At 53.5% G+C, this 24,839-nt stretch overlaps 1 protein-coding gene across 3 annotated transcripts in view; it reads right to left on the bottom strand.

Annotated features, from left to right (window-relative positions):
* Positions 1–24,839, bottom strand: part of LOC138521877 (E3 ubiquitin-protein ligase TRIM39-like) — a 136,862-nt gene that overhangs the window by 3,482 nt on the left and 108,541 nt on the right. For 2 of the 3 annotated variants that reach the window (XM_069635034.1, XM_069635035.1), the window contains one exon: positions 23,356–23,907. The exons of the other annotated variant lie outside the window; for it this stretch is intronic. In XM_069635034.1, the coding sequence (XP_069491135.1) occupies positions 23,378–23,907 (530 nt within the window). In that variant the 3' untranslated portion in view covers positions 23,356–23,377. The remainder of the gene's footprint in view (positions 1–23,355; positions 23,908–24,839) is intronic. 3 annotated transcript variants of the gene reach the window in all.

Raw genomic sequence — 24,839 nt, 5'->3', positions numbered from 1 at the left:
AAACTTGGACGCGAAGTCTGGGAATTGCTTGTTTTCTTTTGTAGCAAACAAGTCTAGTGTAGGGTAACCCCACTGTGAGAAGATGTGGACTACGACATTTGGGTCTAGTTGCCACTCGTGTTCCTCCGGTAGGGGATCTCTGCTTAGCGAGTCCGCTAGAGTGTTGAGTTCCCCTGGAACGTGTTGGGAAGATAGGAACATCCCCCATTTATTTAAGTGCCTATTTCCATATTTTCTGTGCTATCTTGGACAGATTTGGAGAATATGTGCCCCCCTGATTGCTGATGTAAACATTGCAGTGGTGCTGTCGGTGAGGATCTGTATCAACTGATTGGTCAATTGTGCTTCAAATGCTTGAAGCGCTTTGAATACCGCCAGAAGTTTCAGCAGGTTGATGTGGTTCTGTGCCGTGATGCGAGTCCACAGACCATGTGCTGTGAGCTGAAGGTGATGTGCCCCCCACCCAGAGAGTGACGCGTCTGTTGTAACTACTGCTTGCACCGCCGGATCGTGGAAGGGTTTTCCCTTCAACAGATTCTCTTTTGTCCACCAGCGAAGGTATTGTTCTAGTGTTGGCGAAACAACCACTAGATCGTCCCACTGACCGCTTGCCTGAGACCACTGTTTCCCCAACCACTACAGCATTGGGCGAATGTGGGACCAGGTAAATGCAAGATGCCATCATGCCGAGCAAACGCATTGCTTTGCGTATGCTTATTTGGTGACCGGCTTGATACTGAGGTATTTGCAGTAGCATGTTTTGAACACTTTCTTTTGATGGAAAGACTAACCCTTCTTCCGTGTTTTTGACAGCTCCTAGGAACTGTTTGGTTGTACTTGGTACAAGGCTTGATTTTTTCTCATTTATTGAGAAGCCCAATTGGAAGTTAAGGTTTATAGTTCTTTGAGTGTTGAGCCTGCAAATTTGGGGAAACTCCCCTGTAATCAGCCAGTCGTCCAGGTAGGGGTACACTGGGATTGCCTCCCTGCACAGGTCCGCTGCCATCACCGCCAGTACCTTGGTGAATATCCTTGGAGCAGATGCTATTCCAAAGGGTAGCCCCTTGAATTGGTAGTGCTGGTTTGCTGTCTTGAAACGCAAGAATCTTCTGTGTGCTGGGAAGATGGAAATATGAAAATAGGCATCTTTCATAACTAATGTTGCCATGTAGTACCCTCGCTTTAGCAGTGGGATTACTTCTTGTAGCGTTGTCATGCAGAATTTGTGTGGCTTGACATAGGTGTTTGCAGGGCATAGGTCTAATACTGGGTGCATTGTTTGATTTCTTTTGGCACAAGAAGTAGGTTGAATAGATACCCTTGTTTACCTGGTTCGCTGGGACGATTTTGATGGGGTCCTTGAGTTGCAGCGCTGCAACTTCCTCTAGAAGGATGCATTGTTCTTCCTTCGTGGAAGATTTTTTTCCACGGGGGATGGTTTGAGGGTCGCTGAAGTAGCTCCACGCAATAACCGCCTGCTACGGTCAATAGCAACCATTTGTCCGAGGTGATTACCTCTCATGCGTGGGTGAAGTGTGAGAGGCATGGGAGGGGATCTGAAGTGGGTGGTCATTGTTTAGGAGGTGTTGCTCCACCTCTGGAAGTGGATGACCTCCCCCGGCCACGAGATCGACGCTGGCCCCTCTGGAAACCTTGCGAGGCTTGTCCCGGATTGTTTCCCCAGGATGAGCCCTGATTTTGGCCATAACTGGAACCCCTTGGTGAATTTGGCCCTCGAAACCGACAAGATTGGCGAAGACATGCATGGCGTTTAATAATGGTCCCTTCTGCAATGATCCTGCCTGCATTATCTGCGGCATCTAAGATGTTTTTCAAGATGCAGCTGGACACCGCCTTGCCATCTTAACTACTTGCACTTTCCACCAAGAAACCTTATTTTGAGAGGTGGTGTATGCAGACAGTGCAGCTAAGTGGACTTTATGAGAGTTGAAAACTAACCCTGTGTCCAAAAGGTAAAGCAAATATAGAACAATCTGTGAGGGAGAGCAGTACATTGGATTGGTGCCTCGCGTTTTGCACCAGAAAACAAACAGTTTCCATTTATTGTAATGATAATGATGTGTTATTAATATAGCGCCTTTATCCAAAGCGCTTTACGGAGCACATATTTACATACAATATCACCCAACCGAAATTGGTGCTCATTTATTGACCTCGGAAGGATGAAAGGCTGAGTTGGCCTTGCAGGGATTCGAACCTGCGACCTGCAGATCAGGCTCAGATTGCAGCAGCGAGCGCTCAACCTGCTGAGCTATTTTACCAGCATTGTATTGGAGTAGGTTTGCGTGCCTTTTTGAGGATGTCCATACATCTTTGTGGTAAGTTTAAATGACCAAACTATGACCTCAGGAGTCAAGCTGCCAGGTCCAGAGTACGAGGGCCTGGATGATGTACTGTCCCTTGATGTTGTGACAGCATGTTGTATGGGCTCAGAGGTTTTACTGGTGAGCAAAGGGACGTTGTGAGCAGGTGAGAGTACCATGGTTGGGGGGAAAAGCGTAAGCAAATGTCCCCGACCATTTAAGCGCCTATCGTAAAGGTAACCTCCCAGTTTTTTAAGGAGTTCTATTTCTCGAGAGGGACGGGGTATGAGTATACTATAAAAAATTAGAAAAAGATTACTTCTCTCACTACCGGTCAGGAATTTAGGGTTGGTGGTGCTTTTACAGCAGCAACATGTTAAATCAACAAAATGTTACACGTAGAAACACGTAGAAAAGACGCCTCAAGGAACCAAACATACCAATCAGATCGATATAAAAAAAATTACGATTTATTAATAATTCCTTGCACTATACAATATCAAAAAAGACAAACACAGGACACATCAATTCAATGTGTCAATTAAAAACGTATATAGATCATACGGGGGTCAGTATAACTCAATTCACGTCAGGTTCTGGTGTTTGTCCAACTACCTCCACCTGGTAGGTGAGTTAGGGGGAATATTTTCTTTCCCTCTTTTGGTTTTTCTGACTCCTTTAGCCTTGGGTTTCCCCTTTGGCTGGGGCAATGCAGTGGTCTTCTCCAGTGCTGCCCTTGTTTCAGACCTTGTGCAGGGTCCTTCAGCTGTATCTCCCACAAGCCCTAAAGCTCTGAGATCATTTCCCAGCAAGACCTTTCCTGGGACTTTCTCTTGGATGCTCACTGGAATCCTAACTGCTGTACCATTCAAAGTAAGAGTTACAGGTATTACTGGGAACATGGAAGGTAGGCCATGAGCCAACTTAGTGGGTAACAGAACAGCTCTGACACCTTCCGCTGGGTCTACCAAGGTAGAATCAACTACAGTTTGACTACACCCACTATCCCTAAGAGCTGGAGTATCTACTCCATTGATCAGCACACTGTCTTTAAAGTAGTGCTTGGTATTATCTGCAATCCTAGCATAAGCCTCTGAGACTTTAAGCTCCCAGGAACCCAAGGAAACTACCTCAGCTTCTATTCCACTGGGGAAGGAGTCTGAGGAGAAGGATGCCCCTGTAATCTCTTCTTCCTCATAGGAGGAGAAGGCCAGATTAGCAGAGTGGACCCCCATGGTTTTGACCTTACATCTGGGGTCCCCCTTAACATGGTCAGTTGCTCCACAAGCAAAACAAGATCTACTGGGTCGGTTTACATAGGTAGGCTTACTATAACCAGAGTTCTGTTTTTGGGACCGACCTCCACTACCCTGCGGGTTCTCTTGTATCTTACCCTTATTTTTCTTTTTGTGACCCTTATGGGAGGAAGTTTTTATCAGATTCCCCACCCTCATTATCTTTGGACTTTTTCCCCCTCCTCCTGCTTACCAGGATGAGTCTTGTCCTTATGGGACACTCTATGTGACACCCACAAATCTGCTGCTATGGCCAGCTTCTTAGGATCCATCTCCTTTGAATCTTCCAAATGCTGCTTAAACTCAGGGGAACAAGATGCCTAAATATGTTCAAGCATGACAAGACATATCATACCCTCAAAGGTGGAGACCTTCTAACCTTCAACCCAGCCAGTCAAGTTTTTTAAGGATTCAGTTACATAAGATACCCAAGTACCTCCTTCTTTCTTTCTTTTTGTACTCTCTGAATCTTTTAAAGTATTGGGCAGGAGTCTTTCCAAACTTTAAGATGAGAGTTTGCTTCAACATTGCAAAATCTGCTCGCTCAGCTTTTGACATTTCCATAATGGCACTGCAGCCAGAATGGGGCAGTCTGCTAAGTAACCAGGCAATTTTATCAGCATTGTCAACCTGTTGAACTTCACATGTATACTCAAAAGTATTCAGCCAGTCCATAATGTCATTCTTTTCATCATACACACTGAGCATATCTTTAGGAAACCTTGGATGAGAGGAGGACCCAGACACATGTCACATGTCCAGGACCCTTAGGTCCATTGGAAACTTGAAGCTTGGCCAGTTCCAACTGGTGATCCTGGTCCTTCTGTTTTTCTGCCTGCTCTATCTTCAGCTTGGTCATGTTAAATTCAAGCTCCTTCTGCCTAAACAGCAGTTCCTGCTTCTTGACTTCAAGCATGGCCTCAGCATCAGCACTGGCAGAGGAAACATTGGACATCACATCCTGTCCCATGGAGAAGTGCAGCGACAGACTTGTCAGTTCTGCCAGTGAGAGCAGCCCCGCCACCTTCTGCACTTTCCTCAGGAGCTATGGCATCAAGTTGTGACTCTTGCCATTGCATGATTCTTTGACTCATTTCCATTTGTGTGCCTTGAGCAGGTAAACCCCTCTCAGCACACATCTTTATTAATGTTTCAGATTTAGAAGCATTTAAGGTTAACAAGGTACTTGTTTCCATACTGTTAGATAGGTCTATGGCCTTTATCAGTTATGCTACAACAATTCACTATGTGTCCTGGGTAGAAATAACTTGAAATGCCTTCACTAGTCTGCAACACTGGGTAAATTCAGTCCTATCCCACCGCTGTACACCAATTTGTTAAGATAGATTTCTGAACTCTGACCTGGGGGGCAGAGGTTCAGAAGGCCAGCCTAGTTTCTTGCAACAGGGTAACCTCTGGACAAGCCAGACCAATCAAGGTAGCTATGGCAGGCGGTCAAGACTAGGTCTCAGGAGGGGTGAGGGTGACTGAAAGGCCTCAATGAGCACACAGAGCAAGGACACTTACAAATGACTCCCAGACAGGTGTTATATCAAAAATATAGACACATGTATTACAAGGCCTTTGTAACTCAGACCATAGCAAAAGAATCACAGCAATACAACACAATCAATACAAGATATATACAAGACCACTGGGGTGTAAAGGGTTAAATGCACGAAATATGTCCACAACCTAGAGGGGAAGGAAACATGCAGTGCAGATAGTCCTTAGGCCCCTTCGACATCGACAACACACCTAACTAAGAGGCAGTCCAAGCCCCAAGAAGAGAGGAGCCGTGTGCTCAATGGTACATGTAATGCAAGCGCACGCGGTTGTTCCAATGGGCAAAGCAGGGTCTCTTCAGGGGTCTCTAGAAGCTCAGGAAGGTGGATGAGGCGATGAAGAATAAGTTCCCACTATTCAGGGAGGACCTCCACTTGAAGGCAGAGGCAGTTCCAGAGTGTGGGATGGAGTCGCTAGTTTGCACTAGCAGTGGAAAGGAGAGGGACCCCCAGGGGCCACTCGTGCGTAATAATGGATGGAGGCGCTAGGGGCCACCGGTTAAGGTTAGGGTTACTCACCGGCCCCAGGCGCACTTACCAAACTTCGCCAGTCAAGACCACTACGGTTGCGGGTTCTACTGCGGCAATATAATGGCTCTGCGGCTTTCAATTCCAAAGATACTGTAAGGATTCCCAAACGGGACAGTGGCGATTTCTCCACTCCGGGTGGATTAATCGACCTAGTTTCACTGCAGCAGTCTTCAGGGGCAAGAGGGTCACAAATGCTGCGCACCTCCAAATGTCGTTGCCGCGGCAGGGCAACACGGTAACCGTGTATGTTCCGTTCCCGGCGCACTCATCTCACTTCAGACCTGGGAATGCCAAGTGTACGAAATTCAGTGTGAGGGTGCCGCGGACACAGGGCTAGCAGTATACCAGGTTTCTAGGGCCTCCTCGAAACGATGGCAGAGACAGAGCAAAGGTCCTGCGTAAGCTGGTCAGGCCACTGGTTGGCCCAGGGACACTTCCGAGAAAGCTTACTTGCAGGGTTTGACGAAGGTGCCGAGAATAGTTGGTCCCACTATTCTAATGGGTCGAAGCGCTTTTGCAGACCTTCTAGGACGACCAGATGCAGAGGGGTCCCACGGGACAACAGTGGTCTCAGGGTGCCAAACCTTCCAGCGGTTCACCAGCGGTTCCTCGACTCGGCTTCTTAGTTTCAAGATACTTGGATCCTATCCTTTGTTCAGTGAGAACTCCAGAGATCGACATGGTATGGGTGTTTTTGGCCTCCTCTTATCCAAAGTTCCCTTCACGCCAAAACGAAGAGGACCCAATGGGAGATCTGCTCACAAACACACACTCCATACGTGGACCAATCATGGACCATGGTGGTCCCAGTCAGTCATGGGACTCCAGACTCTCTGGCACCCAGGATGTGTATTGGACTCAGACGTTCCAGCCCACAACCTGGAGGCACACACACAAGGCATGCAGAAGCCCGCAAAAGCATTGTGTTCACAGGAAAATGCATGACCAAATAAGGACTGACCCGGGGAAGGCGAAGGGGCAAGATGGCCAAAGGACAGGACAAAGAACCTTGTGGCATGGCCATTTTGGAGCCAGGCCACCTATTCGTGCCAAAAGCGGTTAACATGGCAGGAAAGGGTTAAAAATAATGTGAAAAGATAGCTGCCACCAGGCCTATCCATGACACACCTGCACAACTCACAAAAAGTCCATTGGGAGTATCTAGAGCCTTTGGAAAATGACTACAGACCCAAGTACACTGTACTGTAAGGTACATTGTGCACTTGTTACACGTTGCAGAAAAATTGCAACATTGGAAAAGGACTAAGGGAAACAAAGTCTCCCAGTACTGACTGTCTTAAGGGCATGTCAGTTTCTCCATTAAAAGTGAGTGAAAGCCCAGAGGAGTGCAGCTGAAGGCTGTGCTTCTCTGGCAAAGTCAGTCTATGGTGTCTAAACAGCAGCAAAAAGTTTGGGGGTGTACACATGGAGGGAAAATTAAATACAATTATGAAATCTTTCCTAACAGTTACGGCTTACCTGTTCTGGCTTCAGCTGGATTCATACCCTTCGATCCGGAAGGATTCCGCTCCAGGTTTTCTCAAGCCATTCCAGCTGCCTTTAAGTAAGTGGAACTTCTCTGGTTTGCCGGGGTTCCCCAACATAACCGGCGAAATCTTGCACACGTCAAGGACATTTGGACTATTGCTCTGTTTCTCGTTCCTTAAGGACTGACATTACTGGAACCACCTCCTTTCTGAACATTTATTCTTCAGTCCCGGAGAAGACTCAGCATACTACTGCCAGGGTTTTTTGTTGCTTGAAGGCTTTTTGCCTGGTTTGGGGCTGGCTTTGGCGTGGGTTTCTATTTCTGTCAAGGTGGCCTCCGGGGGAGCCAGACCTTATTTACACGACAAAAAGGAAAAGAAAAGTAAAGTAAGGAAAAGAAGTCTAAGGAAAGCAAGAGGTCAACACGAAAGGAACTATCTGAGACCCGAGACAGCACATCGGAAGAAAGAGGTGAGGAGGAGGCTCGGGAGGGTACCCCGGATTCCGACAGTCACGACACTAAGGCAGAAAATGTGTAATTGATGATACCGAAAGTGATGAAATGAAGACTGTTGAACATTATTACTTTCCTGTATTGTCTGAGAGAGCCTCAGTTAGGAGCTCAGTAATGTAATATTGCTCATGTGTAACAAAGATTGGTTTGACTGATACAAATATATAAAGGAAAGCGGTTCGCTTGGTACAAAAGGCCAGACTGTCAGGGTAATTCATGGAAATTCGCACAAAAGTGGCGCAGGCGGCTGGCGCAGTGTTCCCGTGCGATAGACTGCGCCATCCGCCTGCGATAAAATCCATTTCAGCGCACAGCGTATTCATGGATTTTAGCCTCCAAAACCAGCCATGGTGCAGAGTGGCGCAGCGACCCTGCAGCAGCGCCAGTGACGCCCCCAAGAACGCCCTCGCGCAAGGAAAAGGCATCCAAATCCCCAATCCAGCGCAAAGGTCTGCGCCAACCCAAAACCAGTTTACCAGACTGCCAAACAGCAAACGCCAAGCGGGGTACGTGTATAACTGGGGTTCGTGGGAAGTTTCACATGCGATTGGCCTGGGTACGTGTATTTCAGGGGTGCGCGAGAAGTTCCACACGCGATCGGGCCTGGGGGAGCGGGGTACTTGTATTTCAGGGGTGCGCGGGAAGTATTACACGCGATCGGGCCTGGGGGAGGGGGGGGTATGTGTATTTCAGGGGCTCGCGGGTGGTTTCACACGCGATTGGGCCTGGGGGAGTTGGGTACGTGTATTTCAAGGGTGCGCGAGAAGTTCCACACGCGATCGGGCCTGGGGGAGCGGGGTACGTGTATTACAGGGGTGCGCGGGTGGTTTCACACGCGATCGGGCCTGGGGGAGCGGGGTACGTTTATTTCAGGGGTGCGCAGGAAGTATTACACGCGATCGGGCCTGGGGGAGAGGGGAACATGTATTTCAGGGGCTCGCGGGTGGTTTCACACGCGATCGGGCCTGGGGGAGCGGGGTACGTGTATTTCAGGGGTGCGCGAGAAGTTCCACACGCGATCGGGCCTGGGGGAGCGGGGTACATGTATTACAGGGGTGCGCGGGTGGTTTCACACGCGATCGGGCCTGGGGGAGCGGGGTACGTGTATTACAGGGGTGCGCGGGTATGTTCACACGCGATCGGGCCTGGGGGAGGGGGGTATGTGTATTTCAGGGGCTTGCGGGTGGTTTCACACGCGATCGGGCCTGGGGGAGCGGGGTACGTGTATTTCAGGGGTGCGCGGGAAGTATTACACGCGATCGGGCCTGGGGGAGGGGGGTACATGTATTTCATGGGCTCGCGGGTAGTTTCACACGCGATCGGGCCTGGGGGAGCGGGGTACGTGTATTTCAGGGGTGCGCGGGAAGTTTTACACGCAATCGGGCCTGGGGGAGCGGGGTATGTGTATTACAGGGGCGCGCGGGTGGTTTCACACGTGATTGGGCCTGGGGGAGCCGGGTACGTGTATTTCAGGGGTGCGCGGGAAGTTTTACTTACGCGATCGGGCCTAGGGGAGCGGGGTACATGTATTACAGGGGCACGCGGGTGGTTTCACATGCGAACGGGCCTGGGGGAGCGGGGTACGTGTATTACAGGGGCACGCGGGTGGTTTCACAAGCGAACGGGCCTGGGGGAGCGGGGTACGTGTATTACAGGGGCGCGCGGGTGGTTTCACATGCGATCGGGCCTGGGGGAGCGGGGTACGTGTATTTCAGGGGTGCGCGGGGACTCCTACACGTGAATTGTCAGTGTGGGTCCTCCCAGGTGTCCCCTCTACCCCCTCCACGGCCCCTGCAGCCAGCCCACACCACAGGGGACTACCCTGCACCCCTGGTCATGCCCCGCAGGCAGCCCATCCACCATGTGCATGCCCCCCAGCCAAGCCACATGTCACCTTGCAATATGAACACCAACTCATGTCCCCCTGCACCCCCACCCCCCCAGCATCCAGGGGCACCCTCCACCAGGCCCCCACTCATGTCCCCCTGCACCTCCACACCCCAGCATTGCGGGGCAGCCTCCACCAGGCCCCCACTCATGTCCAACTCATGTCCCCCTGCACCTGCACCCCCACCCCCCAGCATCCAGGGGCACCCTCCACCAGGCCCCCACTCATGTCTCCCTGCACCCCCACCCCCCAGCATCCAGGGGCAGCCTCCACCAGGCCCCCACTCATGTCCAACTCATGTCCCCCTGCACCCCCACCCCCAGCATCCAGGGGCACCCTCCACCAGGCCCCCACTCATGTCCCCCTGCACCTCCACCCCCCAGCATTGCGGGGCACCTGCCAGCAGGCCCCCACTGATGTCCCACACATGTCCCCCAGCACCCCCACCCCCCAGCAGTGCAGGGCACCCTCCACCAGGCCGCCACTCATGTCCCCCTGCACCCCCACCCCCCCAGCATCCAGGGGCACCCTCCACCAGGCCCCCACTCATGTCCCCCTGCACCTCCACACCCCAGCATTGCGGGGCAGCCTCCACCAGGCCCCCACTCATGTCCAACTCATGTCCCCCTGCACCTGCACCCCCACCCCCCAGCATCCAGGGGCACCCTCCACCAGGCCCCCACTCATGTCTCCCTGCACCCCCACCCCCCAGCATCCAGGGGCAGCCTCCACCAGGCCCCCACTCATGTCCAACTCATGTCCCCCTGCACCCCCACCCCCAGCATCCAGGGGCACCCTCCACCAGGCCCCCACTCATGTCCCCCTGCACCTCCACCCCCCAGCATTGCGGGGCACCTGCCAGTAGGCCCCCACTCATGTCCCACACATGTCCCCCAGCACCCCCACCCCCCAGCAGTGCAGGGCACCCTCCACCAGGCCGCCACTCATGTCTCCCAGCACCCCCACCCCCCAGCATCCAGGGGCACCCTCCACCAGGCCCCCACTCATGTCTCCCAGCACCCCCACCCCCCAGCATCCAGGGGCACCCTCCACCAGGCCCCCACTCATGTCTCCCAGCACCCCCACCCCCCAGCATCCAGGGGCACCCTCCACCAGGCCCCCACTCATGTCTACCACCACCCCCACCCCCCAGCATCCAGGGGCACCCTCCACCAGGCCCCCACTCATGTCTCCCAGCACCCCCACCCTCCAGCATCCAGGGGCACCCTCCACCAGGCCCCCACTCATGTCCCCCAGCCAACATGTCACCACAATCTAGATCCCTGGCCCTTATGGTCAGCCTCCAAATGCCAAACACCCACCTGAGTATTGCATCCACCCACTTAGAAATGGCAAAAACATGATAGAACCCCAATTGCAAGTTTGGAAATGAACACATGTCCCTCACATACACCCAATGGGTGTCAGTGAATGTCAAAACCCATATCATGATATGCATTAAACCAATGAGATGATACTACACATTGAAGTTAGAAGTAGAAATATGTATTAAAAGCAACATAAATTGAATAAAAAATAAACAAACAATAATGGAAATAATGCAAAACCACAAATCATAATGCAAAGGAAAGGTGTCCAAAGTCACAGTCCACAAAAGTAAATACAATGGAAAAATTAAAATCGAAAAACATTGCTCCATGGGGAAATCATAAAAAAAATTGAAAATCCAAAAGTCAACTATATACAGATAAACAATTCAGCGTCCATGATCCCAACCGAAGAAATGAAACCTATCTAATAACACTACCTAAAAAAAAAAAAAACTATATACAAAAATGTGGCCCATTGTCCAAAAGAAATGCAAAACCAAAGGAAACCTAACACTAACTACAGAACTATTTACAAGGGCAGCGGGCTAGTCCGACGGCTCACTTCGGGATGTTCCGGCCCAGGGCATCATCGAACTCCTGCTCAATGTCCCGGAGGCGGTCCTCCTCCATGGCCCCGAGGGTCCGCAGGGCCGTCCACATGTTCACCCCAAACTCCCTGCGGATTGGCTCGAGGCACTCGGCCCGCCTCAGGGCCCTCCGCATGGAGTTCTCCGCCCTGACCATCGTGAGCCGTGCCTCTTCCGCCCGCTGCCGCTCCGCATCTATGGCGTGGCCCAACCGCTGCCACACGGAAGACACCTCCCGTCCTGGGTCCTCCTGCCCTCCGGCCGATGCCTGCCCCTCCGATGTGGAAGGCCCCGAGCCATCATGGCTCCCACCACGTTGCTGCTGCTGCTGCTGTGCCTTTGCCCGTGCACTGCCTCCCGATGCCTGCACATCCTCCGCTGGCTGGGGTGCACTCGTTGATGTGGCCACCCCTGCTGGACGTCCGACTCCCGACTGTGGCAGGGATGCCTTCTCCACCAGCCTGGCCGCACCGTCAGAGGCAGCTCCACAGAGCACCCAGGTGACTGATGGGTGGGAAGATGGCACGGAGAATGACTGGCGCATAGGGGGTTCAGTTGAGGAGGGGGTCGGAGCAAGCCCCATCAAACGGAAGAATCCGGCCTGGGTGACCTGTCCCAGTAGGCCGACGCAGTCAACGAGCCATTCGAGATGATGTGCAGTCTCCTCATGAAAAGACCGCAGGTCACCTCGCATGGCCCGTTGACGCAACGCCACACCAGTCAGGACAGGTGCAACCCGGACCTGGATAGCCACGTCCGCAGGCAGAGGAAGGCCAGTTGTCGTGAGCTCATCCCCTGCCTGAAAACGGGTCTGGACGTAGGCATCCCTGCTGGTGCAAGATGATGCAGTGACAGGATCAGGGACAGGATTGCACACAGGCACCTCCGCGGCAACCTGTGCTGCCTCCTGTCCCTGGTCCTGCACTGCACCACTAGCACCAGTGGGATCCCCACCTCCAGACCCCGTCTCTGTTGCTTGCACGGCCTCCTCCTCCACCAAACCCCCCACCAACCTGGATGACTCCGTGCCATCTTCCCCCGTTGGGCCCTGTGGGGTCCCAGCTGCCCCTTCTGCTGCCAAGCAGTCCAACTCCGACCTCCGCCTCTTGGACCTCCCCCCGGCAGCTGCGGCACTGGACTCCTCACTCCCCGACGAGATCACAACCTGGGAGGGGAGCCGGGCCTTGCGTCTCCGGCTGGCGGTGCCATCCCCGCCGCTGTGCTCCACAGCACCTTCTCCGCCCTCTTCATCAGTTGACGCTGCAGACAGGGAGAAATAAAACACAGGCATCAGGGCACTGTACAATGGACACATACATACATGACAGTTGCACATGAGTGGCATTGGCAAACCTCAGACATGGCATCACAATTGGCAACACACATGTCATTTCAACTTGCACACATGAGCCATACCACAGCCACATCACGACTGCCAGCACCATCCATACACATACAACAGCATGAGCAGGCAAAGGTGAGCCAGACATCACATGCAACACAGGGAGTGCACTACACATGCACGCACACCACCACACTTGCATGCATGTGTACACCTCAGCCAACTGTCGCAGTGTTCAGATGGGCATCCATGCCACATCTGCCAATCAGGCTTCCACATCCGGCTGTCACATGCATCCATGTTGCATCACTGTTGCACCCTTGTCAAATACACACACATGCACATGTACACAGTGCTGATACATGCAGCTGAAAACAACATACATGCGTGACAACACGAACATGCCTACTTACATACACATTCATCCAAACATGTGTGCCCACACAACTGCATTTGGCATGCAAGCCTACACACACAAGCACCATCCATGTCTCACACATGACAGCCCTCGCATGTGTTATCCTCACGGCCCTGTACACCCCCACCCATACTCGGCCCCATACAAACAGATGTGCAACCGGCACACTCCTGGCACATCACCACACGCACAGCTTACAATCATGATGCATGTACACTTACCGCTCAACTCCAGGCGGGCCTGCCTCTCAAGGACCTGGACGTGGAGCGCTGGGGATATGCGTTCCAGGACCCTCATCTGATCTTCCGACAAGTGGCCCCGGCACCCCTTAGCATCCGCTGCCTTCAAGAGGTGCCGGGCCTTGTTCAGGGTCCTGGACCTGAAGTCCTCCCAGCGCTTCTTGAGATGTTGGAAGTCGCGGACGGCCAACCCCTCCGCGTTGATTGCAGTCACAATGTCCGTCCAGATACGAGTCCGTCCTTCCTTGTCGGCGCGCACACTTCCGAAGAGGGCATCATACTGCCCCAGGACTTGCTCCACCAGGACACCAACTTCGGTGGCAGTGAAGCTGGTGCCCCTCTGCCTCTCTGGCCGGGGGTTGTCAGTGGTGCCAGATGTTGCAGTGCCCGACATGACAACCCCAGAGGCAGGAGTGGGTGGGCAACTGGGTCCTGGGGCTGGGCTGTGGAGCGATGCAATCCCAGTCGGGAGTCTTCGGTTCCAGCAGGGGTGGTCACAGCAACAGCACCCCTGGCTGATGTGCAGGCAGCAAATGGCAGGGCACGTGGGCAGCAGGCAGTCAGGCAGCAGCAGATGGCAGGTGGGAGCGTGCTCGGGGCTCTGGGGGGCAGTAAATCGGCTTTCTGGGCAGGAGCGTGGTCTTCCGTGTGCTTACGCGTGGCCAGCTTGATACGGAGTGATTTGGCACGTGAAAATCCTGCACGTCTGCGTGTAATTCGAGGAAAGGCCCTTAGCGCGTAAGCGCGTCTGCACGCATACGCGATTTCATTGGCCCAAAGCCCCCCATGCGCAGCTATGACGTCACGCGCATGGGCGTAGAGAATGGCGCGTGTAAAAAAAAAGATACACATCCGAGTGTCAAAGCGTGTAATTGGTGGAAATGGCCTCATCGCGTATGCGCGTCTGTGACGTGTGTATAAAAGGTACGTGTAGAACGCCATTTCCTTGTACGTGCTTTTCGTGGAGAGCGAGTGGGTGAAATCTGTACTTCTTGTCGGTTCACACGCGATTTACTTCAGGCGTTTCAAGTTCGTACTCCCTGTTACCTCTGACAGCTTTTTCTCTTGTCCTCTTTTTCCTGGGCCCGTTTCCTCAAACAGCGTTCCCTTCTACTGTTGTCCTGTCTCCTCAGACAGCGTACAATTCTTCTTTTGGCAGGGGTTTTGCCAACGCGCACACGCGCATATTTTTCATGCTTTACTTCCTGGCAGACGGTGAGTCGCGCACGTATTCAACATCTGTGCTTGCCCCGTGTGTCGCATACCCCTTCAGAGGTCATTCTAGGCTGCGTGTGACACGCATACGTTCATTCTTGTGTTTCTGGGTGCCACAGCGTAGTGCAGGTTTCTTTTTCCACACACGTGGTCTAGGAGGGGTTGCGTGCACCTTACTTCCCTTTTTTGGGGTGCCTGTGCGTTGCGTGACCCGTCATCTTTCCCCAGGGGTGATGATACAGCCTTGCTAGAGCACTAGGGTACGATTACCATCTGGTACCCAACCCCCTTAACACCCAATTGCCCAGGACAATAGTTCACATGGACTCCCATACGCACAATTACATCAGTGCCATGGCTGGGAGGCGAATAAGCCGTAAGGGTGGCAAAGGTGGCTGAGGTGGATCCGGTAGGGGACGTGGCCGTGACTTGCAGGGTGCCCCTAGCCCCCCATGTGTAGAGGAGCAGTCAGGGACACCCATGCCCCCCCGCCCCTGGTTAAGGGTAACGTGGCTGACACCATGCATGCTCAGCCCTTCTTGGACCAGCCCACTGTGGAACCAGACCTGGCACAGGGTGACTCCATGGCTGACTTCCAGGTCAGCAGGTCTAGGCCACGTGCGCCGGTGCACGTTGGTGTCATCAGGCCACGTGGATCAGGGGCAGCTAGGTCAGCTGCTGCCCCGCGTAGGCAGGCTGGGGAAGCTGCAGGGGCAGCTGCGGCTCCATCCACCCCACCTCTCACACACCCAGCCAGGACAGTGTCGGTCCAAGTCCATCATGCTGACATTCCCCCTGACACCATCACACTTGAGCTAATGCCTGCACCAACTCCCATGCTGAGTGTGCAATCCCACACTTCTAGTACAGAGTCCACCGGGGCTCCTGCCCCTAGTGTCCAGAGCGGCGTAGGACACTCAGGATCCCCACCACCTTCCAAGCGGAAGAGGAAGAGTGCTCGTCCAGTACAGGCTGATGCCCCAGACACGGCTACACAGTCCGGCCCGTCAAGGAAGCCCAGCTTCAATGAGGCCGAACTGAATGCACTTGTAGAGTATGTGTCCGCACATGACCGCGAAATGGTGATTGTTGCAGGATCCAAGACCACACCTGCACAACGTCAGGCACAGTGGCAGACCATCGCGGACATCATAAGTGCCCTTGGATTCGTGAGGCGCACAGCTACTGAATGCTACAAGCGCTGGAATGACCTGAAGCGCAGGGCTAAGAATAAGCTGGCCTCAAGTCATGCCGCAACTCTAGTGACTGAAGGTGGGTTTCCAGCAGAGGACATAGAACTCACTCCACATGAGCAGGTTGCTGGGACCTACGTCACGGAGGAACAGATCCAAGGCGTGGGAGAACTGGCAGATTACGAGGCATTGTCCGGTGAGTGCACATGCATGTGTGTGTCATCCATGTGCATGGTGTGTGTGGGAGGGCTTCTGTTTGGGTGCCAGGTGAGGGTGTGTGTGCCTGAGTGGTTTGGGTCACCCATGTGCCTCATCCAATACATTCTGCGCACCAGCCTTTGGGTATATCAGTATCCCTTCTGCCAACATTAGACATCCAGCCCAACACCACGCCAGTTGCCCTTGAAGTGTCATCTTGCCACAACATTGTTGCTTATTTTCCTCTGTTCATTCAGGCAGATTGTTTGCATACCACCACTTTTACTCGGCATTTCTCAGTCCTATTGTCACATGTCTGACATGGCTATGGTACAGTGGACTGGCTTTGTTTCCTGGATATGATTTGTGTAGACATGTCCCTGTGCTATAGGCCCATTTTGGACTGGCAGCTCCAGGTTATACATTTGAACCATTTCAATGAAAAAATCAATTTCATGAGCAAACTGGACTGAATGAACAATTGGTGCCCTCCTCTCCCTCTTCACTTTATGGCTAGGGTACATGCCATCTGTGTGATGGCATGTGTATTTGACCTGCCAATCACTGGCCAATGTGTGATGCCACTGCTAGGCAGCATGCAGCAAATGTGTTCATCTTCCATCTTGGTGTCATCTATGTGTGCCATCTGCCTACCCTTCACACTTAGTGACGGTGCATGCATAGGAGGGTTTTAGTCATGTGTCGATCAAGTACTGTTTCTGTAGCCTCTCAGACCTAATTGTGTGCCATAGTGCTAATGCCTGTTTCCATTTGTTTTCTTTTATGTCTTTGCAGGGGATGACGCACTTGATACTGCTGGGGTTGTGGAGATGGTGCAGACCCAGGAGGGGTCTGAGGGCCGACCGACCACCAGTGAGGGACGTGGTGTGGTGGTGGGTGAGAACCCACAACTGCTGCAGGTCGTGCTCTCAAGGGGTGTCTCTGGCTGCACCTCCCCTGAGCTGTATTCAGGTGTCGATTCGGATGATGAGACCTATGTGCCGTCGCAGGTGAGTGTTCCTGGGAGGGATTCTGTTCTGTCCGACCCAACTGCACCAGGGTTAGAACCCTCAATGGGGATGTCAGTGTTGGCAGGTACGCCTTTGGTGGATACGGATGCAGGGTCACACTCCGCAACATCTGATCCTGTTCCTGGGCCAGCAGATCAGAGGGGGAATGCAGTCCTGCAGCCTCAGGCAGTGCCGGCACAGCAAGGCGCAGTTCGCCTTGCCCCAGATATGTGTGGTGCCCGCCGACGTGGTGGCCGTCCGCCACCTGGCAATACCGCATGGGAGTAATCCATATACAGTATGGCAACCCAACAGGCAGCATCATCAGAGATGATGGCTCAGGCCATGGATAGGGTGGCCACTTCCATTGTCACCCCCGAAAGGCTGATGGAGCGACTACAGCAGGCAACAGACTCCATCTGCCAGTCACACAGGGAGGACATGTTGGCGTCCGACAGGGACAGGCGGGCGGCACTGGCGACTCTGCGGGAAGCCATTTCCGTAGAGTCCCAGGGCCACAGGGAAGCCCTGAGGGTGGAACTCCTTCACCTCAGGACGACTATTGTTGAGCTTGAGGCTTCAACAAACAGAAGGACAGAACAGCAGCTGGAGCGTCTCACACGTACGCTCTCAGCTGAGATGCAGGCAACTAGGGCGGAGGTCCAGGCATCCCGTGAGTTGTTGCATGGGGACCTACGCACAATTATCCTCCAGAACGAGACCTACCACACCCGCATGCTTACTGCCATGGAGGAACAGACTAGGGCTTTGCGTGGGGTGCCTCCCATAGTGCCACCACCTCCTGATGCAGCCGCAGAGGGTGAGGAGAGCGACAGCAGTGATTCTCTCACAATAGGGTAGCCGTGTAGGCCATGAGCCCATGGAGGTGTTTTTTTTCTCGCAAGATCCACACAGATGGGTTTTGGTGTGCACCTTGTCTTCGGACCTCCTGGGTGGCCTCCCCCACCCCCCCGGGCCCATTAATGGCCATTTTTTATTTTTATTTTTTTTTCATTTTTTATTTTTTGGGACAGTGTGTTGCCTTGTGTGGCTCCCGTGGGCATACGCTGTATTGTGGCTGGGCACATGCAGGCTTGTCATGAATTTGGTTCAGATGCTTGGGTTTGTGTGACACACACCCCTCCTGCTTCCCGTTTCCATGGGCTTGCAAAGGGTGTGCCCAAGTGACATTGACGTACATGGTGACGTTGGACTCCCATTCGATGTGTGGCCAGTCTGTAGTCAATACTGTGTATACATTCATAGTGCATATTGTTGTTGTATTGTACACTGCATGGTGTATTGATATGTGCCTCTGCATCCATCTCATCCTCCTAATTTGCAGGTCCATTTCTCATGTCTTCACAAGGCGGTCCACCTTGGAACTGGAGTCCATGTTGTAAGCAGTGCACCTACACTTTTGCGTGGCGCTAGAAGTGTTCGAAGTGCTGGCATCATCAGGTAGTGAGTCTACCGATTTTTTATGTCTGTAATGTCATGTTTAAGGTAGGTTGGAGGTTGTGTAGGTGATTGGTATTCTTGGTAAGTATTTGGTAATGTGTGTTGTAGGTCCTGCATTACTGTGAGCATTTCATGTGTGGCCATGTTTCCATTAGGGACACTGTAGTTGGTGACACTTGGGGCATGTTGTGGGGATTAATTTGTTTGCTCTCACATTGCATGACATGCCATGGTGTGTTGTGTGGCCGTGCCGGGGAGGGGTTGGGTGACATGGCACTGTTCTCATGTAGTATTTTGCAAGTGGGTATTCATTTCTGCAGCATGGAAGTGTGTCTTTTGATGACACTGCACTGGTGGTGTTTGTGTAGGTAGGGATGCACACATTGTGACACTTCCACATGAACAATCTCAGGCTGCTATGGTTCTGACAGTTGACTGTCCCTTTGTTCGTCATAATTGTCAGGTCGAGTCATCATTGCTTGTCAGATGGTATGTACCAGGGCTGTGTGCACTCCACAGGGGTGTGATTTCTATGTGAAGTAATTAGCCACCAGCTGTGTATGGGCTGCCTCACCCCGTGCCCTTTCCCCTCCCATGCGCAGCAGGCGTGCATGTGGTTGGGGATGTGGGGGCACCACCATGTCCACAGCCAGGCCCCGGCGTGTTGCAACATTGTGCAGGACACATGCTGCCACTATGATCCTGCACACTACTGGGGGCGCATATGACAGCTGCCCGCCAGAACGGTCAAGGGAGCGAAAGCGTGACTTGAGCACTCCGAATGTGCGCTCCACTATGCCCCGGGTTGCAATATGGGCTGTGTTGTATCTTACCTCGGGAGGCGTGATGGGGTTCCGAATTGGCATCATCATGTGGGTGCTCAGAGGGTAGGCACTGTCCCCTGGTGAGGAGGTGATGGGTATCATTAGTGGGGTAGTGACATTACTCTGCATCTGACATGCATGCATGTGCAGTGGCATTCATACTCACCAAGCAGCCATGTATCGCCATGCCGCCCAGCTTCTAGGTCCCGGCTTAGGGTAGACATTCGGTAAATGAAGCTGTCGTGGGTGGACCCTGGATAGTTGGCATATACTGAGGTGATAATTCCCTTGCCATTACATACTGCCTGCACGTTGATGGAATGCCAGTGCTTGCGGTTCCTATAGACATGCTCAGATGCCCTGGGGGGATGTAGTGCCACATGGGTGCAGTCAATGGCACCTAGCACTTTGGGGAATTGTGCCACACCGTAGAAATCGAGGGCGGCGGCCTGCCTTTCTGCAGGTGTCCAGGGCAGGTATATGTGCCTACAGACTGATGGGCGTGCAGTGATGATGTTCAAGACCTGGTGTAGGCAGCGTGACTGCGTGGCCTGTGACACCCCACCCACTATGGCACTTGTCCGCTGAAATGATCCTGTGGCCAAGAAGTGCAGTACATTGAGGACCTTCTCCAGGGGGCTGAGTGCTTGGGAGCACAGGGTGGGTGATGTGAGGTCATCCTCCCACTCACTGACCAGGTCCAGTATTATGTGTGGTGGAAACCTGTACCTCCCATACACCTGGTCATCAGGCATCCCAAAAAGGCTGGTTCTGGGAGTGAAAATTCGGGCCCTCACTATCCTCCTCCTCCTCCTTTGGTAACCCACGGCCACTGCTGCTAGGAACGGTATATTCATCCTGGCGTCTGAGCTTGTTTGTTGCTTGCGCACACTTTTATGCTGCGCGGGTCGACGTACGCCTGCTTCATGCTGGCGTACGTGTTTCAGGATTGGACAATTTATTTTTCGGCGCGTTGTAGGCGAACGTGTGAATCTTCCCGCCCACCCCAGGAATACACGTAACACGCTCTCCCAGGCCCAGTCGCGAGTAAATATTCCCGCCCACCCCTGGAATACACGCACCCCACTCTCACAGGCCCAGTCGCGTGTGGAAGTTCACGCGCACCCCGTAATACACGTACCCAGGGGAATCGCGTGTGCAACTTCCCGCGAACCCCGTATTACACGTAGCCTGCTGGTATCGCGTGTGGAAGTTCACGCGGACCCATAATGCACATACCCTGATGGTATCGCATGGGAGACTACCCGCGCACCCCAGGAATACACGTACCCAGGCAAATCGCACGGCTGGGGGGGTGGGGGTGGTGGGAGACATGTGTGGGGGCCTGGTGGAGGGTGCCCCTGGATGCTGGGGGGTGGGGGTGGTGGGAGACATGAGTGGGGGCCTGGTGGAGGCTGCCCCTAGATGCTGGGGGGTGGGGGTGCAGGGAGACATGAGTTGGACATGAGTGGGGGCCTGGTGGAGGGTGCCCCTGGATGCTGGGGGGTGGGGTGCAGGGGGACATGAGTTGGACATGGGTGGGGGCCTGGTGGAGGGTGCCCTGCACTGCTGGGGGTGGTGGGAGACATGAGTGGGGGCCTGGTGGAGGCTGCCCCTGGATGCTTGGGGATGGGGTGCAGGGGGACATGAGTGGGGGCCTGGTGGAGGGTGCCCCTGGATGCTGGGGGGTGAGGGTGCAGGGGGACATGAGTTGGACATGGGTGGGGCCCTGGTGGAGGGTGCCCTGCACTGCTGGGGGGTGGGGGTGGTGGGAAACATGTGTGGGGGCCTGGTGGAGGCTGCCCCTGGATGCTGGGGGGTGGGGTGCAGGGAGACATGAGTGGGGGCCTGTTGAAGGCTGCCCCTGGATGCTGGGGGGTGGGGGTGCAGGGAGACATGAGTTGGACATGAGTGGGGGCCTGGTGGAGGCTGCCCCTGGATGCTGGGGGGTGGGGTGCAGGGGGACATGAGTGGGGGCCTGGTGGAGGGTGCCCTTGGATGCTGGGGGGTGGGGGTGCAGGGGGACAAATAAAATAAAAATAATGAATTGATAGTTGCCAAGAGTCACTAGTGAGACAGAAGTGCAATGCAAACATAGAAATGAACATATCATTGCAAACATGAATGTGTATGTAGTTAGTGCAGCTGTGTAACGGGATAAAATAAAACAAATATAGAGCTGAAGACCACGTGGTTTGAAAAGATGTCACCAAGAGAGAACAGCAAAAAAGAAAACCCTAAAACAGTTTTTAATAAATACTAACATTTTTTAAGACCGACCAATGGATGTAAATAACCCCTTCCTAGCTGTGCCACTAGGGGTCAGTGTTGGCTAGGGAATGTGAGACTAGTAGTTACCGAGAAATCCCAGATCATGCACATTAAAAGGAGGAAAAACCAGGTGGGGGTCACAATAGAAGTCTAAATCAATTCATTAACAAAAGACCCCCTGTGCCTCCCAGCCCCCTCTCCTCCTGTGTAGACCACAAGTGAAATCTACCAAACCACAGGAGCCGCTCGAACGAGGCACCCGCCAAAACCCTTACCCCCCCACGCACTAAAAAATATATATTACATGACCTCCATCAAAATAACAGTGCCCCTCCCTTTCAGATACAGCACAGTAATCCCAGCCCCTCTGGCCCACCCAAACAGAGGATAGTGCCCAAGCCCCCTCCCTCATCACCGCCCCCACTTAAAAGAGGCAAAAGTACCCGCACTTCTTAAATATCCCAGGACAGCGCGAATCAAGTAACCCCCCCTTTATAAGAACTACAGTTTCACCTCCCCCACCCCGTAGAAGATTTTCACGCTTGCGCCCACATTAATTCCATGAATTACCCCCTAAAAAAAATTAAAACCTACCAAGAGATGTAAATAACCCCTTCCTAACTGTGCCACTAGGGGTCAGTGTTGGCTAGGGAATGTGAGACTAGTAGTTACCGAGAAAGCAATAGTAGCGAGAAAGATAGTGATTCATAACCAAGTAAAGTGGCTTTCCTGCCATAGAGATTAATAAGTGAAACTCCAAAGGGCAGGAAATATCACTGAAGAAATGACTCCACACCAAGAGCCTATAGCAGGGTATGATATAATAAACATTGCAAATAAAACTAACATTGAAAAGCCCTTCAATATGGTTGTGTACATAGGGTGGGAAGATGAAAGGGGGGCGGGGGCAAAATGGGAAATGCAGAGGGCGTCTCAAACTCAGATAATGCAGGGGGAGGCACAATAGAATTCTAAAACAATTCATTAACAAAAGACCCCTCTGTGCCTCCCCGCCCCCTCCTCCCGTGTAGACCCCAAATGAAACCTTCGAACGAGGCACCCGCCAACCCCCCCCCCCCGCTTTTTTCACAGTTTATGTTATCTGTCTCCATCTTTTAAAACTCGTCCGAGTCCATTTTTATATATGACCTCCATCAAAATAGCAGTGCCCCTCCCTTTCAGATACAGGACAGCGACCCCAGCCCCCCAAAACAGAGGACAGTGCCCGCCCCCCTCCCTCATTTCTTTCCCCACAAAAAAAGGCAAACGTATCTGCACTTCTTTAACATCACAGGACAGCGCCCGAACCCGAAAGAAGTAATCACCCCCCCAGAAGTAAACTGACAGGTGGAGCACCCCTATAACGCACACTGCAAGGGCGAGCAGTACACCCCCTCCCAATAAAGTCGAGTCACTGCCTCCACGCCTATATACACCTCTAGTGAGGGCCCCAATCTCCCCTCACAGACACAGCCCCCCTTACCTGCAGCCCTGCGCCCCCACCCCCACAGACACAGCAACCCCTTACCTGCAGCCCCCATGCCCCACAGACACAGCCCCCCCTTACCTGCAGCCCCCATGCCCCACAGACACAGCCCCCCACCCCCCACACACAGCCCCCCCTTAGCTGCAGCCCCCCAATAGACACAGCCCCCTCTTACCTGCTGCCGGGCTCCGCTGCTCTCAGTCCCCTCCGGCCCCCGGGAGGATCCGCAGCCCCCCCTCGGGGCTCCATGTCCAGAAGAAGGGCCGCAGGGTGCGGGGGAAGGGGGCCCCCGGGAAGGTGAAGAGCAGAGCCCGGTCCTGAGCATCGTAGACCGAGAGCCTGCCCGCCTCATAGTCCAGGAAGAAGCCTAGGACCCTGGGGGGAACGCGGGGGGTCAGGGGGGTGGGAGGGGAGGTGAGAGCCTTGTATTTACCATCCCAGAGCTCCACTGTCCAGAGTCCCTCCTCAGGTGATCCTGTGATCTCCTCCTTCCTGGGCACAGACTCATCACACACCCCCAGCTCCCAGTCCCTGCTGCCCCCCACCTCCACCTCCCAGTAATGCCTCCCGGAGCTCAGCCCCTCCCTCCCCAGGACACAGCGGTATAGAGTGAATCTCTGGGGGGTGTCGGGCAGGTCCTGGGCTCGGGCTCCGCATCTCACGCTTCTCCCGTCCGCGGACACGATGAGCCGGGGATGAGCAGTGCCAGGATCCAGAATCACCTCACCTGCAAGAGAGAAGCCCGGCTCAGAAACCAGCCAATCACAGGGCGCCAACAGCCTGTCAATCACACCCACAGCGAGAGCTCACCCAATCACAGCCTCCTGTCATCAGACACCTGCAGACCCCGCCCACAGCCCAGGGGGAATGCGGCTGTTCCTCGATTCTTCAATGAAACCCCAAGTGACCCCCAAATTCCAAAGATAACGGGGAGAGCGCTCCCCCTCCCCAGAGACGAGACAGCAGAGAAGAGAAGCTGAGAGGAGAGTGGGAGGGAGAGGGACACAGAAGAGACAGACAGAGAGGAGACAGTGACAGAACGGAGAGACAGACAGTAGAGAGAGACTCAGAAAGGTAGACTGCAAAACATGCAGAGAGGAGACTGACTGTGAATGTCGGATAGAAATAAAGAAATATTGCAGATTAAAGACAGAAAAGAGAGAGCAATAGCGACAGAGACACACGAGACGGGAACCGCCGAAGATGCAGAGAGAGGAACATGGAGGAAAGGATGAGTGGAAGAGAGACACGTGAAGAGGGAGAGAGCAACATGGCCATGATGAGAAGCAGAGAGAGGAAGAGAGGAGAGACAGTGAAGGGGAGAGAGAGGTGGTGGAACAGGGAGAGGCATTTATAATCCCTGTAACATTATTCAGAGAGAGTCCCCCCACCTCGCAGGCAGCCTCGTGATACAACAGAGTGAACTCCTGGAAAATCCCCCATTCCCCACTTCTCTTCCGACATCTTTACACACCTCACTCCCGGCCAGAGAGTGACCTGCAGCTCCGCCGAGCAAAGGAAGTGAAGGGGTGAAGGGAGAGCACAGAGACAGCAAAGAAAGAGACATGTAGTGACGCGAGATCAGAGACAGTGAGAGGTAGAGACTGGGAGAAAAAGACAGAGTGGGACAGGCAGAGATGAAAGAAAGAGACAGATCAG

This window comes from Ambystoma mexicanum, chromosome 13, assembly GCF_040938575.1.
Source record: "Ambystoma mexicanum isolate Mex_15411 chromosome 13, UKY_AmexF1_1, whole genome shotgun sequence".
In the NCBI taxonomy this organism is placed as follows: Eukaryota; Metazoa; Chordata; class Amphibia; order Caudata; family Ambystomatidae; genus Ambystoma; species Ambystoma mexicanum.
This window is presented reverse-complemented; position numbering and strand designations above follow the sequence as displayed.